At 43.2% G+C, this 17,559-nt stretch overlaps 1 protein-coding gene across 2 annotated transcripts in view; it reads left to right on the top strand.

The window, feature by feature from the left end:
- Positions 1–17,559, top strand: part of RPH3A (rabphilin 3A) — a 67,647-nt gene that overhangs the window by 13,143 nt on the left and 36,945 nt on the right. For both annotated transcript variants that reach the window (XM_036741639.1, XM_036741638.1), the window contains 3 exons: positions 5,022–5,105; positions 7,842–8,090; positions 15,878–15,957. In XM_036741639.1, the coding sequence (XP_036597534.1) occupies positions 5,022–5,105; positions 7,842–8,090; positions 15,878–15,957 (413 nt within the window). The remainder of the gene's footprint in view (positions 1–5,021; positions 5,106–7,841; positions 8,091–15,877; positions 15,958–17,559) is intronic.

Genomic DNA, 17,559 nt, shown 5'->3' with positions numbered 1-17,559 from the left:
AAAAGAATATTGATAAGGTCATCGCTCTGAAAGGAAGGCTGGATATGAGGTCAGAGGACCTTTGTTCTAGTCATGCCTCTGCTAATTAATGTGTGATCTTGGGTGAGTCACTTCCCAGACCAGATGACCTCCAAGGTCCTGTGCAGCTTTGAAACTAGGACCTTGTGAACCCTTGCAACTGTGTAACCCTGGGCAAGTCACTTCTCTCTCGGGCTAGATGAGCCCTGAAGTCTTTTTAGTTTTAAATCCTATGACACAAGAGCTGTAAAATGAGAGGTTGGACTAGATAGTCTCTCCCAGATTTAAAATCCTTTGAATCCATGATCCTCTGGTGCTTGATTTAGTGCTTGACTTAACTATGCTAGCCTATCATTTAAGGGGTAGCTAGAGGGAGTGCCTGGCCTGGAGTTGGAAGGCCCTGAATTCAAATTCAGCCTCAGACACTTACTAGCTGTGTGACCATGGGCAAGTCACTTTACCTCTGTTTGCCTCAGTTTCCTCCTCTCTAAAATTAACTGGAGCACCAATGGCAAACCACACCAGTAGCTCAGCCAAGAAAACTGTAAATGGGGTCACAGAGAGTTGGACATGACTGAAACAACTGAACAATGGCAAACAATACAGGAAAGATACAAAGCGCTCTAGAGAGATTACTAGACTTAGAGCTGGGAGTCCCCCTGGTCTTCATCTAATCCAAACCCTTCTTTTTCTAAGGCCAATAGGAGTTAAGTGACTTGCCTGGGGTCATTTCCCACCAAATTTAATGCTCTGGGCACTCTGCCCTATGGCCCCTCACAAGAGACAGAGCGTGCCAATACTTAGGGTCAGAAGACCTGGGTTACAATCCTGCTTCTGGCACCTCACTCCAACACTCACTCCATCACTTGCCCTTTCTCAATCCCAGGATCTCCCTCTGTAAAATCAAAGGGCTGGACCAGACCTCTTCATCAGATTGAAGGAATCAGGGAAGGCTTCTAGGAGGTAGTGATGCTTGGAATGAGTTTTGAAGGATAGGTTGAAATTCCACTAGGTTGGAATGAGCCTAGTAGGGTGACTATAGAGGAGAAGGCACTCCAGGAAGAAGAAAGCATGAGCAAGAGTGTGGAGGTGGATAAATGCAGGGCATGTTCTGGGAACAAGTAGCTCAGTTTCAATGGAATATAGAATAGACTTAATCATGCTAAAGGAGAATCAGTCAAAGGACCCAGGGGTGCTTAGCTTGAAGACGATTCAGATATGATTGCTGTCTTCAAGGACATAGGGTCAGAGTTTTAAATCTGAAAGGGGATTTAAATATCCTCAACTTTGATCCCCTTCCTTTATTTTACTGAGGAGGAAACTGGGGCCCAGACAGAGGTAAAGTAACTTGCCCAGGGTCAAAAAGCTAAGAAATGTCTGAAGCAGGATTCAAGCCCAAGTCTTCCTGACTCCAGGCTCAGTGCTCTTTAAACCAGACCACACTGCCTCTCACCCTTTCAGGAAGGGTTGTCATCTGGAATCAATTAGCCAATAAACAAGCATTGACTAAGCACCTACTAGGTGGCTGATACTATGCTGGGCCCTAGAAAGACAAAGACGAAAATATAATACAGTCCCTGCTTACTTTCTGTCAAAGCAAACAACATGTACATATGAAAAGGTAACTAGACAAATAGAGAGATAGACAGATGGATGGATGGATGGATGGATGGATGGATGGATGGATGGATGGATGGATGGATGGATAATTAGATGGATAATTAGATGGATAGACAGAAAGATAGGTAGATAGATGGATGGATGGTTAGATGGATGAATAATTAAGTAGATAATTAGATGGATAGATGGATAGATAGATAGATAGATAGATAGATAGATGGCATTTATTAAGCACTTACTATGTACCAAACACTATGCTAAGCACTGGGGACAAATGCAAGCAAACAGGACTAGCTAGGTGGTGCAAGCGGTATCAGTCCTGGAGTCAAGAGAACCTGAGTTCAAATCTGACCTCAGACACTTACTAGCTGTGTGACCCGGGGTAAATCACTTAACCTTGATTGCCTCAAAAAAAAATGCAAGCAAGATAATCTCCACTTTCAAGGCTTACATGCTAATAGGGAAGATAATACATGAAAAGGGGGGTAGAAATCGGGTTGAGGTGGTGGTAGGGAGATGGTTGTAGATGAAGAGGAAAACTCTAGAGAGTCAAGTCAGAAGGAAAGCATAGCTGAGGGGCCCTCCTGAAATAGTGGTCCAGGTAGTCGGTTACCGTATTTACCATATAGGTAAATATGTTACGTGATACTGGACTCATTCTGCTTGACCGGAGATGACAGAGTGAAGGGTAGAAATTTCACGAAGGCTGCATGGAGTAACGCCTTCACAATGAGAACTGTTCCAAAGTGGAATGGCCAGCCTCAAGAGGCAGTGGGTTCGCCATCAGCAGAGGTCAGAGCCTGGATGGCCACTTGAGAATGTTGTAGAAGGGATTTCTGGTCAGGCATACATTGAACTCCACAGCCTCTGGCATCCCTTATAGCTCTGACGTTCTGGGACTCTGGGATCCCAGCTACCTGGCAGAAAATCCACAAAATGATGTAATTACAACTCTTTCACTCCTGTCAGAAAGAGCTGACTCACTTTGTTATAAAAGGCTTAGTCACACCTGGTGGCCTGTGGATGCTAATGAATCAGGGTAATCCCCAGTCTAAATATATTTGAAGAGGCTGGGGATGAGTTATAATTTTGGAACAAACGGCAGAGCCCTCAACACTGGTGGTATCTGCTCAAGGAACTCAACACTAAAGAATTTTAGGCTTCTTCATGGACTTACATCTTGATATTTCAACATAGAGGAAACCAAATCACTCTTGGCCTTGCTTGGGTCTCTTGGAGTAAGGCCCATGGCTATGGAAGCCCCAATGTCTCTGGGATGCTCATTCCTGCTGTTAGCTGGTCCAGAGTGTCGCCTGGGTGGGAGAAGCCTGAGAAGTCGTGGACACAGGCCAGGACCGGGGAAACTAATGGAACGAGCCTAATGGGACCAGCTGAAGAATCCCCCTAGCAAGAGATCAACATATGTTTATTAAGAGGTCTGCAATCAATCAACATAGATTTATTAAGCACTTGCTGTGTGCCAAGAACTGTATTAAGCACTGGGGGATAAAGGGAGAACAATGTCTATTGGGGGAGATAATGCATATGCATAGACAACATATATGCAAAATGAGTACAAAGTGATTGGCAGGGGTGGGGTAGGGAGGAAAGAGCAGGATTAATAACTGGGGGGATGAGGAAAAGTTTCACATAGAAGCCTGCGTAGTAGAGAGAACCCTGGATTGGAGTCGGAGGGCATCGATTTGAATCCTGGCCTTGCTACTTATTAAATCAACAAATCATTTAACTTCAGCTTTAGAGCTGGATAAGACCTTCAAAGCTGTCAAGTCCAATACCCTCATTTTACAGATGGAGAAACTGAGACCCAGAGAGGTAAATAAACTGACTTGCCCAGAGCCACACATCTAGTAATTGATCCAGTTCTCAAACTCAGGTCTTCCTGATTCCAAGTCCAGTATTCTGTCCATTGTACAATCTACCAGTTCCATTTATTTATGTCATGTGCAAGGCAGTGTGGCATAGTGGATAGAGAGCTGGTCAGGATGACTGGGGTTTGAGCCCCACCTCTGAAATACACTGACTGTGTGACCCTTGGCAGTGCCTCCAGGAAATTGGCTAAGAGTTTCCTCACCTGGAATTCCCCTACACTGATGTATAGACAAACCACTTCTCCCTCTTTGGGCCTCAGTTCACTCATCTGTAGAATTAGGGGTGTGGGCAAGATGGCCTCTGAGGTCCCTATGATCTTTGTCATTCTTATGTGATAGTAATAGAAAGAAAAAAGAAAAAGATTCCTTGCCTTCAATGGGCTTATGTTCTGCTGAGGAATTATGAACATTTGTGTACATTAGATAGATAGAGAGATAGAGAGATAGACAGACAGATGTAGACAGATAGACAGATAGATAGACAGGATAGATAGATAGATGGATGGATGGAAAGGTAGATAGGTAGGCAGGTAGATAGATAGACAGATGCAGACAGACAGACAGATAGATAGACAGGATAGATAGATAGACAGGATAGCTAGCTAGCTAGATAGATGGATGGATGGAAAGTAGATAGGTAGGTAGGTAGGTAGATAGATAGATAGGTAGATAGATAGACAGACAATCAGGATAATTTGGAGTAGCACCTGAACTAAGCCTAGAAAGGACCTAAGTTAGATGAGACAGGAGAGCAGGGGATGCATCCCAGTCATGGGGAATAGGCTATGGAAAGGCAGGTAGATGAGAAATGGAACATTGAGGCTTGGGAACAAAATATCAGTTTAGCTGGAATATAGACTGCATGAAGAGCGATGATAGAATAATAAGTCTGAAAATTGATGCAGGAGCCAGATTTGGAGGGTTTTAGATAGCAGGATTTTGTTTTATCCCAGAGGTAATAGGGAGCCATTGAATATTCTCGAGCTGGGAAGCAGTATGGTCACATCTTTGTGTGCATTAGACAGATTTTTTTTTTGACAAGTGTGTCAGTGAATCAAAGGATTAGAAAGGAGAAAAATCAATACCAGGAATGAAGGATGTGATTGTCTCATTGAATTTCATGCTGGTCAGACCACTCCTGGAAAATTGCATCCATGTCTAAGAGAGCTGTTGGCAAGTTGTAATGTGTCCATTGAGGAAGACAAATATACAGGATAGGAAGGGGCCTCAGTTTCTCTCCTCCCCATATAAAAAGAAGATGAACTTTTATCTCTAAGATCTCTTCTAGTTTTGAAGTCTTACAATTCCCAGTAACTGACTCTTCCAGACAGAGAAAGCAGGAAAAATGACAGAGACAGACATTTTTAGTGGGATACAACATGGGCAGGAAAGATGGAAAGCCCCAATCTAGGACTATCCAGCCACTTGGGGGCTAGTGGTCTTATTGGCCTGTGCTTGAAATGTTAATGATGGTTTTTCCTTTGTCCCTTCCAGGTTTGAGAAGGGCCAACTCAGTTCAGGCCTCCAGACCCTCCCAAGCATCCAGCCAAAGTGCCGCAGCTCAGCCTGGTCCCCCAGGTAGGGCTCCATCCATCCTCTATCAGATCCACCTCACAATAGTTTAGAAAACTATTCTCCTTCTCCTTCACCCAAATGTTTTTGTGAGTCAAACTACAGACATTTGGGGTGCAAGTGAGGAGAAGGCACCAAAGAGCTTTGAAACCATTAGGTGGGGAGAGGGGTCTTATACACCGAGGGGTGGGTGCTAGACAGGGATGTACTGGTAAATGTTTAACCAGTATCTCTTCAAAAAAAATGTAGAACAACACATTTTAAAGTTTAATCTAAACGAATAATACAAGTCTAGACGGTCAACAAAATAATAAGCCCATGCCCTAATTTGTGATATTTGCCGATATCCAAGGTATAAATGCGTACACTGAAAATTTAGCTATCAGTTCTCTTGCGTGAGATAGCTCCCAGAACTCTCTTGGTCCTACATCTAGGAAGTGGCAGCCCTTTGCAAAGGAGTCATATATAGTCTAGCCTTATGCTTGTCACGGAGGAGGTTCCAGAGGAGTATGAGACATGGTCCTTGCCCTCAGCTACAGCCACACTTAGGAGAAATGGCATTTGACACTGGGAGGTTTGCACACTCTATAAATATGATTTCTTTTGAGCCTCACAGAAGGGCCCATGAAGCAGGTCCTATATCATCATCCCCATTTTAAAGATGAGGGAAACAAGGCTTGGAAAGAGAAAGTGATTTGCCCATGGTTACAGAGCTACCAAATGTGAGAAATAGAATTTGAACCCATGCCTCCCTGACTCTAGTCCAGATGTTTGAGTGATTTTTGGCAAATCTCTCTATGCTCAAGGTTAGAAGCAACCTTAGGAACCATCTAGCCTAGCCTGTACCTGAACAGGACTCTCTTCTCCAATAGCCTTCGTTTGAAGACCTCCAAAGACTAGGTGATCTATATCCAAGGTCCTTTCCAGTCCAGTTGCCTATGAAACCTATGTATGCAAATACAGAGAATTGAACAAGATGGTAGATATATGAAAAAGGCAGGACAAAGAATGATGACAGGTCTCAAAACTGGGACAGCTGTGTGGGCTGAGTGCCCGATGGGGCAGCAGAAGGGGGACTAGATTAGAATTAGAGGACCAAATTTGATTTGGTTTGGGTACTTACCTTCTATAGGACCTTGGACAAGTCACTCCTCTTTCCTGGGCCTCCATTTCCTCATCTGTAAAATGAGAAGGTTGAACTGGATGGCCTCTAAGATTCTACTGGCTCTAAATCTATGATCCTATAAGCTCCCTGGGGGTCAAGGAGTAAGGGGTGAGGAAGGTGAAGGAGGTCAACCAGAAATATCACAGTAGCTTGCATGAGTAGAGACTTATTTCTTAAGTTGCTTTTAATTTTTTTAGTTACCAAAAATCTATTTTTCTCTCTCCCAACATTCACCCATTGGAAAAATAGAAAGAAAAAACAAAACTCTTGCAACATATATGTATAGTCAAGTTAAATAAATTCCTGCCATGGCAGTGAGATGCCTTAAAGAGCTAAAACTGGGGAGTTTCTAATGTATATAAGTCTTTCTATAGAGCATAGAAATGTGTCTGATTGTTGTTATCATCATTTTCATTGTCATTCGCTGCTCCATCTCTCTTTCTCATTGACTGATTGGGCCCCCAGGGGCCAGCAGACCAGGACCAAGCACAGCTGGCAGATTTCCAAATCAAAGACCAGGTAACTCTCCATGGTCTTCATCTTCCCTATCCTTACAATTTGTTCATGTGCCTGCTGGGAGGCAGTAGATCCCTCTTCCTTCCTAGGGTTTTCAAGTAAGGGCTAGATGACCACCCGTTAATTGATCAGCAAGCATTTATTCAGCACCTCCCATGTATCAGACGTTGTGCCTAATGCTGGGAACGTAAAGACAAAAATGAAACCATTCCTGCCCTCAAGGAAAGTACAATTTACATAGATGAAGGGATACAAAATGGATTGTATCATTCGTGTCCATGGTACAATGAAAATGGCACTGGCATGGGAATCAGAGAAGGTGTTCAGATCCCACTTCTGACACCACTTTTGTGACCTTGGGCAAATTGTTTGACATGTCTAACATATTCTAGTTATTTGTATCTCTGTCTTTTAACCCCAGACTGAAATTCCTTATCCTGCCCACTAGTCCCCTGTATATGTTGTCTCACCCTGTTAAAATCCAATCTCCCTGAAGATAGGGAGAAATTTTTATTTATTTGTTTTGTTTATTTATTTATCTTTCTTTATTTTTCTTCATTTATTTTATTTATTTATTTTATTTATTTGTACTGCATACTACAGTGTTTGGCATATAGTAAACACTTAATGAATTATTTTAAAAAAACATCCATTCATCTTCCTACTAGACTATAATCAATCAATAAACAGTTATTAAGTGCTTACTAAGTTCTAGGCACTGTACAAAGCACTGGGGATACAAAAGGAGGCAAAGGACAGTCTCTGCCCTCAAGAAGCTTCCTATCTAATGAGGAAGACAACAAGCAAATGAGTATGTAGGAACAAGATATACACAGAGTAAATAGGAAATAACAAAGAGAAGGCACTAGAATTAAGAGGGGCTGGGGAGGCCTTCTAAAAGATGGATTTTAGTTGGCTCCATGAAGGTAGGGATTTTGTCTCATGTAAACTTTGTGTGCTTCCAGAGCTGCATACAGCATTCTGTTTAATAAATGTTGAATAAATGAATAAAACCCCATGTTTCTAAAGGCATTTACCACCCTTACTCTTTCTCTCTCCAGCTCAGGGGGATCTGGCCCAAGGGGAGCCTGCCTACCCCTCAGCAGCAGCCATTCCCCGGGATGACCGAGCAGGGGACACAGGGGGTTACCCCCTAACTGGAGCCAAGGATGATCGGGCAGTGCGACGATCAGGAGCCTACTCCCAGGCAGCTGCTGCACCCCAGCCTGCTGCTGCCTCAGCCCGGCAGCAGCAGCCACCCCCAGAAGAGGATGAAGAAGAGGCAAACAGCTATGATTCTGATGAAGCAAGTAGGTGACATTCAAGCTTGCCTGGGAAGAACTATTCTAGTTGGTCCCAGAAAGCAGCACTAGAAGCAGTGGTGGGAGTAATAGAGAGGAAGATTAAAGTTTGGTGAAAAGGAAAACTTTGTAATTTGGTTTTGTTTTGGGATGTTGTTGGTACAAGGAACTCCCTAGGGCAAATTGCCACATGTTCTGCAACTTATGGTCTTAGCTGACTAGGGCATTAAGAGGTTAAGCGCCTTGCCCAGAAACTTGCCCACAGAGGGAGAGGGGGCGGAGGTGTCAGAGCTCTCTATCTACTTCACCACACCACCTCCTATGGATTAGAGCTGTCCAAAAATAAAATGGGCTGTCTGGGAAGGGCCAAGTTCACCTTTACTGGACATCTTCAAGGCAAAGCTAGATAACTATTTGTCGAGAGTGAATTACAGAGGGCAATTCTTGTTCCAGTAAGGACTGGATTAACTGGCCTCTAAAGTCCATTCCAACTCTGAGATATGGTCATTCAGAGATTCTGGCTTTAGAAGACAGAAAGGCAAAGTAATAGCTATGCTAGATCTGGGATCAGAGGATCTGGATTCAAATCCCAGCTCTACCCCCTACGAGTAGCATGACTGTTGACTGGTTATTGAGTATAGCATAGTGACTGTATAGCATAGTCATTCAACTTGGAGATAGGAAGAACTGGATTCAAATCTCACCCTTAGATACCTACTAGCTATATGACCATTTAACCTCTCTCTGCCTCAGTTTCCTGATCTGTAAATTAAAGGGATTAGACTCAAAGGCCACCAAAAGCCCTTCCACCTCTGGTTCTATGATCCTGTAAGTTACTTCACTTTTCTCCATACCTTTCTATCCTAATATGTAAAATTAAAGTGTTGAACAAAGTGACTTCTAATGCCCCTTTCAGCTTTATTGCAGTCCTCAGAATCATCACAAATTGAGGAGTTTCCATATGCACCATTGGGGGTGGTCTCATTTTCTAGTAAGAAAGGTGATGCTTATGATGCTTGGAAGGAGGAAGAAAATGTTGTTGGTCTTTCAGACTGAGACTAGTCTAGAGAGCCTTCAGGTGTTTATCTCAGGGTCCACAGAGGTCCCCTGCCATGAGTACTTTTCTTATCAAGAATGATAGGGAAGCTGGAGCTCCCAGAAACTTTATTCAATGACCTTGAACCTTGGGGATTTGGCTAGTCTGTTGTCAAGCATGGTGTCATGATAAGAGTGTTGGGATTAGAGTCCAAAGATCTTGGAGGGGTAGAGGGGTATGGTAGGTAGAGAGCCAGCCTTAAAAGTCACTTACCTTTTGTGCCTTATGGTCCTCATCTATAAAACGAAAGGGATTGAATTGATTGTCTTTAAGATTTCTTCCAACTCCAGAGCTGTGGTCCAATGAATGAATGAATGAATGAATGAATGAATGAATGAGTAAGCATGTAGAAAGTCTCAATTATGTGACAAGAACTATGCACCTATAAAGTCCATGATGACACTGTACCAATGTGGACTGTCAATGAGGAAAGGACCATGGTGGGGAGAAGTCATTATGAAAGCCTTCCTGAAAGAGGTGCTGCCTCCTCTTCCACTCCATCTGATCCCCCAGAGTAATGCTCCAACGGAAAAAGGCCCATCGGTCTGTCCCCTCTTTTGAAGCACTAATGGGAAAGAGGGGGAGCCCCTCTGCCCTCTCTAGACCACCCCTGTGGCAGTGAATTTCACCTTCTAAGGATGCCTCCTTAATCTGCCCATCAGAGAAGTCAGGGGATCCTGGTTGCTTCTGGGCTGTGGAAAATCCCCTGAAGAAATTTAGTAACCTATGGGCAGAGTCAAGGTACTATAATAATCACAGTAGCCGCAGCAGTAGCAGTAACAATGGATACCGATACTTTATAGCACTTTAAAAGTTGTAAAGCAGTACACACAAAGAAGGTAATGGACATCAAGTGCTTTGCAAACTGTAAAGTGCTCTTTGGGGTTAGGGAATGAACCTCTGTTTTCATGGTACAAGGCACTCTCAAGTAAAGAGATGCTCTTTAACATTACAGGTTAGCAACTTCTCTGCAATTTATAGTTTCTGAATTGCTTGGAAAATGAGAAATTAACTGACTTGCCCAGGATCACATAGCTGGTGACAGAGACAAAACTCAAATGTAGGTCTTTCTTTCCCAACTCCAGGACCAATATTCTATCTACTGACAGCACTCTACCTCTCAATGTATGCCATGGAGATTCAACCATGCATTCTGGGAGGATAGTTTATGGTATGTGTGTTTGTGTATCTGTGTGTATACGGGTGTCTGAGCATGGGCATGTGTGCTGAGATTATGTGTAAGTGTGTGAGGACAATAGTATGATATAGCTTTATCTTGTAGGAGTTCTCTTTGAAGAAGCATGTCTTAGGGTGGGGTGGGGAGTGTGTAGGGGCATACAAATACTATGTGTTCTAGAAGTCCACAGTTATTTGTGAGAGAGCATGTTGGGTGTGAGTATAGTAACAGAAATGTGTGACCTTGGACAAGTCACTTCTCTCTGGACCAGTTTCTTTGTGAAATGGAGAGGGTGGGTTGGATTGGATGACCTGGGAGTTCCCTTCCAGCTGTGTCTCTTTGATTGCAGAGACCATCTAGTCCAACCTCCATCATTTGGCAGAGGAGGAAACAGAGACCCAGAAACAAGAAATGGTGTGCCCTGCATAGTACAGTATAGTTTATTCAGAAGTATAAGGGAATATGAATGAGTATGTGTGAAGATGTCTAGGCTTGGGTCTGTAGTTCTGAGAGTACAATACTATGACAAATAATTAACCCACAGCATAGGAATTTCAAACTCAATAAAAGCATAACTTTTTATTTATGGCTATCCAGAGAGAGAGAGAGAGAGAGAGAGAAGGAAGGAGGGAGAGAGAGAGAGAAGGAAGGAGGGAGAGAGAGAGAGAAGGAAGGAGGGAGAGAGAGAGAGAAGGAGGGAGGGAGAGAAGGAGTGAAGGGGAAAGAGGGAGAGGGAGAGAGAGGGAGAGGGAGAAGGAGAGAGGGAGAGAAGGAGGGAGGGAGGGAGAGAGAGAGAGAAGGAGGGAGGGAGAGAAGGAGTGAAGGGGAGAGAGAGAGGGAGAGGGAGAAGGAGAGAGGGAGAAAAGGAGGGAGGGAGGGAGGGAGAGGGAGAGAGAGAGAGAATTCAATTCGAAAAAGAATTCTGGGGGAGAGCTTTTAGCACAAGGCTAAAAAAAGTTTATACTTTTTGAAGGAAAAAAGGAATATGGATAAGATTAATGGAGGTATATTAATAATAATTATAACACTTTACGGTTTGCAAAAAAATGGTTTACAAACATTATCTCATTCTCACAAGAAGAGAGACAAACAGAGATAAAGACAGAAACAGAGGGACAAAGAGACAGAAAAAGATAAGGATGTAGAAATAGAGGAATGGAGAGGAAAAGAACATAGATGGAGATAATATAGGATGACTAGGTAGCGCCATAGCGCATAGAGCATTGGGCCTGGCATCAGGAAGACTCATCTTCCTGAGTTCAAATCCGGCCTCAGATGCTTACTAGCTGTGTGATCCTGGGCAAATCACTTCACCTTGTTTGCCTCAGTTTCCTCATCTGTAAAATGAGCTGGAGAAGGAAATGGCAAACCACTGCAGTATCTCTGCCAAGAAAATCCGAATGAGAACATGAAAAGTGGGACACAACTGAGCCGACTGAACAAAAACATAGATAATAGGTAGAGGTACTTTTGTGTATGTGTATTTTCCCCAGAGACAGAGAGAGTGCAGGGACCCACACGTTGTGTGCATGCGAGTGTACAAGGCTCTGAGGTTGTGGGCCTGGGTGGGCAGCCATGTCTGGGGTGGGGTGGGGGCTTAATAAAGGCCTCCCATGTTCTCCAGGGCAGAAAAGGGGGCCCCACCTCTTTGAAGGGACAGGAGCTTCCATCCAGCATCCAACAAGACTCCTTCCACATTCCCAGAACTAAGTGCTTCTAATGGCTGCTAAATAAGTAATGGAGCGGGACATGATGCCCAGGCAGTGACTCGGTGACTTCTCAACTGTGAATAATAGACTGGCAAAAAAAAGTCTGGCTTTGGAGATGATGAATTATTCAGCATCCCAGGGAGGAGGCTTCTCTGGGAAAACTTCTCACAGCCTTTAAAGGAAGCTAATTTCCATATTAGGGCCACAGAGCTTAGGGCCCAACCAGGAAGGAGCCTGTGGGGTGTATAAGGAGGAAGTTTGGAGATCAACTAGGAAGAATCAGAAAACTGAGTTCTGGCTTTGCTTCAGTGGGAGGGAGGGAGGGAAGGAGGGAGGAAGGAAGGAAGGAAGGAAGGAAGGAAGGAAGGAAGGAAGGAAGGAAGGAAGGAAAGAAGGAAAGAAGGAAGGGGAAGGGCAGGGTAGAGAAGGGGAGGGGAGGGAAAGAGGGAGGAAGAAAGGGAAGGAAGGAGGGAAGGAGGAAGAATGGAAAGGGAAAAATTGAAAGGAAAGGAAAAGAAGGGAAAGGGTAAGGAAAAGTAAGAAAAAAGAGGGAGAGAGGGAAGAAGGAAGGAACAAATGAACTAATGAATGAATGAAAATGCAATTAAACACCTACTGTGTGCTAGGTACTGTGCTAAGGTAAACATAAATATAAAATTGAGACAGTCCCTGCCTTCAAGGAGTTTATATTCTTATGACTGTGGGGGCAGGTGGAAAGTACATTTTGGAGAGTGGTGGCTAGAGAAGGGTTCTTTGGTGTAGGCTGTCCCAGACATTGCATGTGGAGTCACAGGGAGTTGATTGTCAGGCTCTTGCCAGTAGCAAAGGTCATATCGGTTTGATGATGGCTCCCAGGTTGGGGGTGGGAGGAACAGTACATGTACTGCCGGGGTGAATTTGTGGCTAGCTAGTGGAGCTGTAAAGCCTCAGTCTGGGGTGGGCTAGATCGAGTGGGTTAGATGCTCAGCCTCAGGGTGGCATTTTGTCTCTTTCTCCTCAGCACCTAGCACAGTGTTGGTCTAATACCGTAGGTGCTTAATACATGTTTAACAAATGAATGAATGAATGGTAGAGATGTGAAGGCTCAAGAGGGGAATTTTTTCTGAAGACTTTCTCATCTCCTCCTCAAGATTGTAGGAAAATGAGATTTTAAAAATCCCTTGCTGAATTTTCTAGTTTTCTACAACCTTCAGAGATCTAAATACATCATATATTCTGAGAATACCTAGTTGTATGCAGTATATTTTTATCATTGTGATTAGAGGAGCAATATGGTATGGGAGAAAGCATGCTGAACTCTGAATCAGAAGCCTGTGTTTGAATCCTTCCTCCAATACTAGTGGTATAACCGTGGGTAAGTCACTTAAGGTTTCTGAGCTTCAGGTTCCTCACTGATGTGTAAGGTGTGTGCTGCCCACATAAGATGTATGTGTCTATATGGATTGGCTAAATATAGCTAGAGGGAGGCATGAATAGATACCTCTGGCCTCTTGCCCGCCCCTTTCTAATGGAGACTATGATTCCTGCCTTGATAGGACTAGGAGAAGGGGCTGTGCGGCTGGCCATTGGCCTCTCCTGAAAGAAGAGTCCTAAATTAAGATGATATCTTTTTGCCCATGTAAATACTGCTGATATGATTGGTTCAGAACAAAAGCCATTAGTGTCCCTGGTCATTATCCATTAAAGGAGGAAGGTTGCCCCAAGTTGCATCTACTGACATCCCTTTTCTACAAAACATTGGTTAAACAAAAGACCATTCCAAATAGGAAATTGGCTTCTTTTTCAGTCTTGTCTAAGCAGAATTCAAATGTAGCCTCTACCACCTTACTGTGTGACCATAGGCAAATCACTTAACCACTGTCTCCACATTAGATTATAATCTCTCCAAAGGCAAAGACTGTTTTTGGCCTCTTTTTGTATCCCCAGGGCTTGGAACGAGGTAGGTGATTAATAATTGTTTACTAATTGGTTGATTGCCTCAGTTAGTAAAATTGGTAAAATGGGATAATAACAAAACCCACTTCCCAGGGTAGTTGTGAGGATGAAATGAGATAATATTTATAAATTGTTATACAAATGCTAGCAATTCTCATAGGGGAAACATGGACACACCTAGGAAAGTGATGGCCTAGGAGGAGCACTTTGGTCCTGAAAGTTCCTGAGATTTGGAGTGGGCCCTCTAGGATATAGATTGACCCATCCCATCCAGGAACAACATAAAAGTTGATTTGATCATGATTTGTGGTTCCAGAACCAGGAGGCTGTGCAGAAGTTGGCCTGAGGGAAAGGAGCGAAGGGAGGCATATTTGGGACCATCCTGAAATAATATTCTCAAGAGGCAGCCACCAAATGGGAGAGCTGGGACCCAGAGTGGAAGTGCTTGGTTTTTCCTTTGTGTCTCTGGCACAGTGAATGCTTCGTGATTCCATGGTTTAAAGTGTCATTGAAATGCCAGCAAGTATGTGGCAAGATGGCAAAATACAGACTCTATGTGTCAGTGCAAGAGGAAATCGAAGAAAGTAAAAAATATTTATGGGCTAGAGTTAAGTGGGGATTTCTGGAAGAAGGTGTGTCTTGAGCTGGCCTTAATAATTGTTACAACTTTACAATTTACAGAGCATTTTCATGTCTGAGCCTTAGAATTGTGGGAGATTATGTAGGGTAGAGATTATTTCCTCCATCTTATTGATGCAGAAACTGAGACTTTGGAGATGGGAAGGCAGCTCCTCAATGTTTCACAGCCAGAACCAGAGGGCTGGATTTGGCAGCAGGAAGACCTGGGTTCGATTCCTGCATCTAACCCTTACTATCTGTGTGACTTTGGGTAAATCACTTCTGTCTCTGAGCCTCAGTTTTCACATCTATAAAATGGGAATAAGGATAGCTGGGTGTTGCAGTGGATACAGTGCTGGGCCTAGAGTCAGGCAGACTCATCTTCAGATCTGTCCTCAGACACTTACTAGCTGGGTGACCCTGGGCAAGTCACTTCACCCTGTTTGCCTCAGTTTCCCCACCTGTAAAATGGTCCAGAGAAAGAAATGGCATACCACTCCAGTATCTCTGCCAAGAATACTCCAGATGGGCTCATGGAGAATTGGTCAGGTCTGAAAACTACTGAACAGCAACAACAAAATGGGAATAACCATGCTGTGGCACTTACTGTATTGGGTTACTGTGAGGATTAAATGAGATGATATGTGTAAAGTGCTTTGCAAATCTTAAAGTGCTATGTAAATGTCAGTTGTTATTTCCACACTGCTTCTCTTGAATCAAGTGCAGAATTTGGGACCCATAGGAGAAGTTATGACTATGTTTTTATAGGGTAAATGTGTGTAGCACTTAGACCCGCAGTGGTTGGTACATAGTAGGTGCTTTATAGATATTTATTGATGAATTGATACAGGGCATGAGTGTGTAGCTACCATAGGATTTAGAGTTCGAAAGGGTCTTAGCAGCCATCTAGCTCATAATTAAACTGAGGCCCAGAGAGGTTAAGTCCAAAGTCTAATAGACACTAAGTAGCAGAGCTAAGATTCAAACCCTGAACTTTACACCTCACATCCAGCACTCTTTGACACGTGTTTCTGTCCAGCCTCACAGCCTCACTCAAACAAATGTCATTCATATACATAATTGAGATCCTCTTCCTTCTTCCTTAAGCCCCACAGGACCCACAGGCTGTTTGCCAACATGTTAACATGGTTGTGTCTGTGATCCAGAATGTCAGAATGGTACTTGGATGGGTCTGGCTCAGTTTTTTTCTGCCCTGAATTGGTTGTTTCTCTTCTGATTGTTATCTCTTTCTCCCCATCAGCTACTCTGGGAGCTTTGGAGTTCAGCCTTCTTTATGACCAGAACAATAGCTCCCTGCAATGCACCATTATCAAGGCTAAGGTAAGCCCTCCCTCTACCTCATCGAACTCCTGGTGGTACTGGGTAAGATTACAGTGACTAATGTTTCTCTTCCTTTTCGTTATATACCTTGTATTTATTTTATATTTCCCTTTTATATATTTTGTATCCATTTCAATATATTGTTTCCTCTGATAGAAAGTAAGCTCATGGAATCATAGGATCAGATGACTTGCCAGCTAGAAGGGAGTTCAGCAAACATTTGGTCTAGTCTAACCTATGCTCGAAAGGAATACCAGGAGGGCAGGAGCTGTTTAGTGTTTGTCCTTATGGCCTTGGCACTTAGCATAGTGCCTGGCACAGCGCTGGTGCTGAATCGGTTTGTGGTTCAGTTAGTTGATCATGCTTCAATATTTGAATGGATCTATGACTTCATCCAGTTGGATATTCCCAAGGAGACAGATTGCTATCTATAGAAAAGTATGTAAAGCATGTTGCAAATCTCAAAGTGCTATAAAAATGCTAGCTCTTCTTCCTTTCCCTTTCCCCTCTTTTTCTCCCTCTTCTTTCTTCCCCTTGTAATTAATTTTATCCTTATCATCACCCCCACCCCATCATCATCATCATCATCATCATCATCATCAGTCCATGCCTTCCCAGCCTGTGATTCTTGACCATATGCTTACATTGAGTCTTCGTAGTGGAATCTACCCAGTTTTAATCGATGTTACCATGCTCGTAATCACCAGACTATATGGAATGAAGAGTTTCTAGGTGGTACAGTGGATAGAACAGTGCAGTTGGAATTAAGAAGACCTGAATTCAAATCCTGCCTCTGGCACTTACTAGCTATGTGACCTATTTGGAAGTTTAATCTGCTTTATCAAATTTTCTCCATCACTTTCTTACATTTAGACAATCAAAAACAATGAATCAAGCCCCAATTTGAAGTGCTCTCTGATTTCTGAGGTGTAAGGGCTCACACTGAAAATTTAACCATCTGCTCTCATAGACCAGCATGAGCTGACTCCCACTGGTTGTAATTGTAAGGCAGTTTTTCCTGAAATCAATCCTAAATTGGTGTCTTGGCAATTTCCACATCCTGTTTCTAGTTCTGCCCTCTGGAACCAAAAAGAACAATTTTAATCCTTCTTCCCCTTGATGGTCCTTCAAATATTTGAAAACAGCTAGTATGTCTCCTGAGACTTTTTTCTCCGGGTTAAACATTCCTCTTCCTTATATCAGTCCCATATGTCATACACTGGAGACCCTTTACCATCCTGGCTGCTGTACATCCTCTGGATGCCAATACTTTTTTAAAAAATCAATAAAGGATAAATATAGCAGGAGCTTGCCTAGAGGCAACTCAGTGGACTTGGAGTCAGAAGATCTGAATTCAAATCCTGTCTCAGATGTTTATTAGCTGTGTGACCCTGAGCAAGTCATTTCAATGTGATCTGCCTCAGTTTCCTCATCTGTAAAATGAAGATAATAATAACACCTCCCTACCAGGGTTGTTGTGAGACTCAAATGATATACGTAAAGTGCTTCACAAACCTTAAAGTGATATATGAGTGCTAACTATTATAATTGTTAGCTACTGGAATCGTGACTGCAGTATTTGTAACTCACAGAAGAGGATGC

The sequence above is a fragment of the Trichosurus vulpecula genome, chromosome 1, assembly GCF_011100635.1.
Source record: "Trichosurus vulpecula isolate mTriVul1 chromosome 1, mTriVul1.pri, whole genome shotgun sequence".
NCBI classification, from domain to species: Eukaryota; Metazoa; Chordata; class Mammalia; order Diprotodontia; family Phalangeridae; genus Trichosurus; species Trichosurus vulpecula.
The sequence above is the reverse complement of the archived record's forward strand: the minus strand, read 5'-3'. Positions and strand labels throughout refer to the sequence as shown.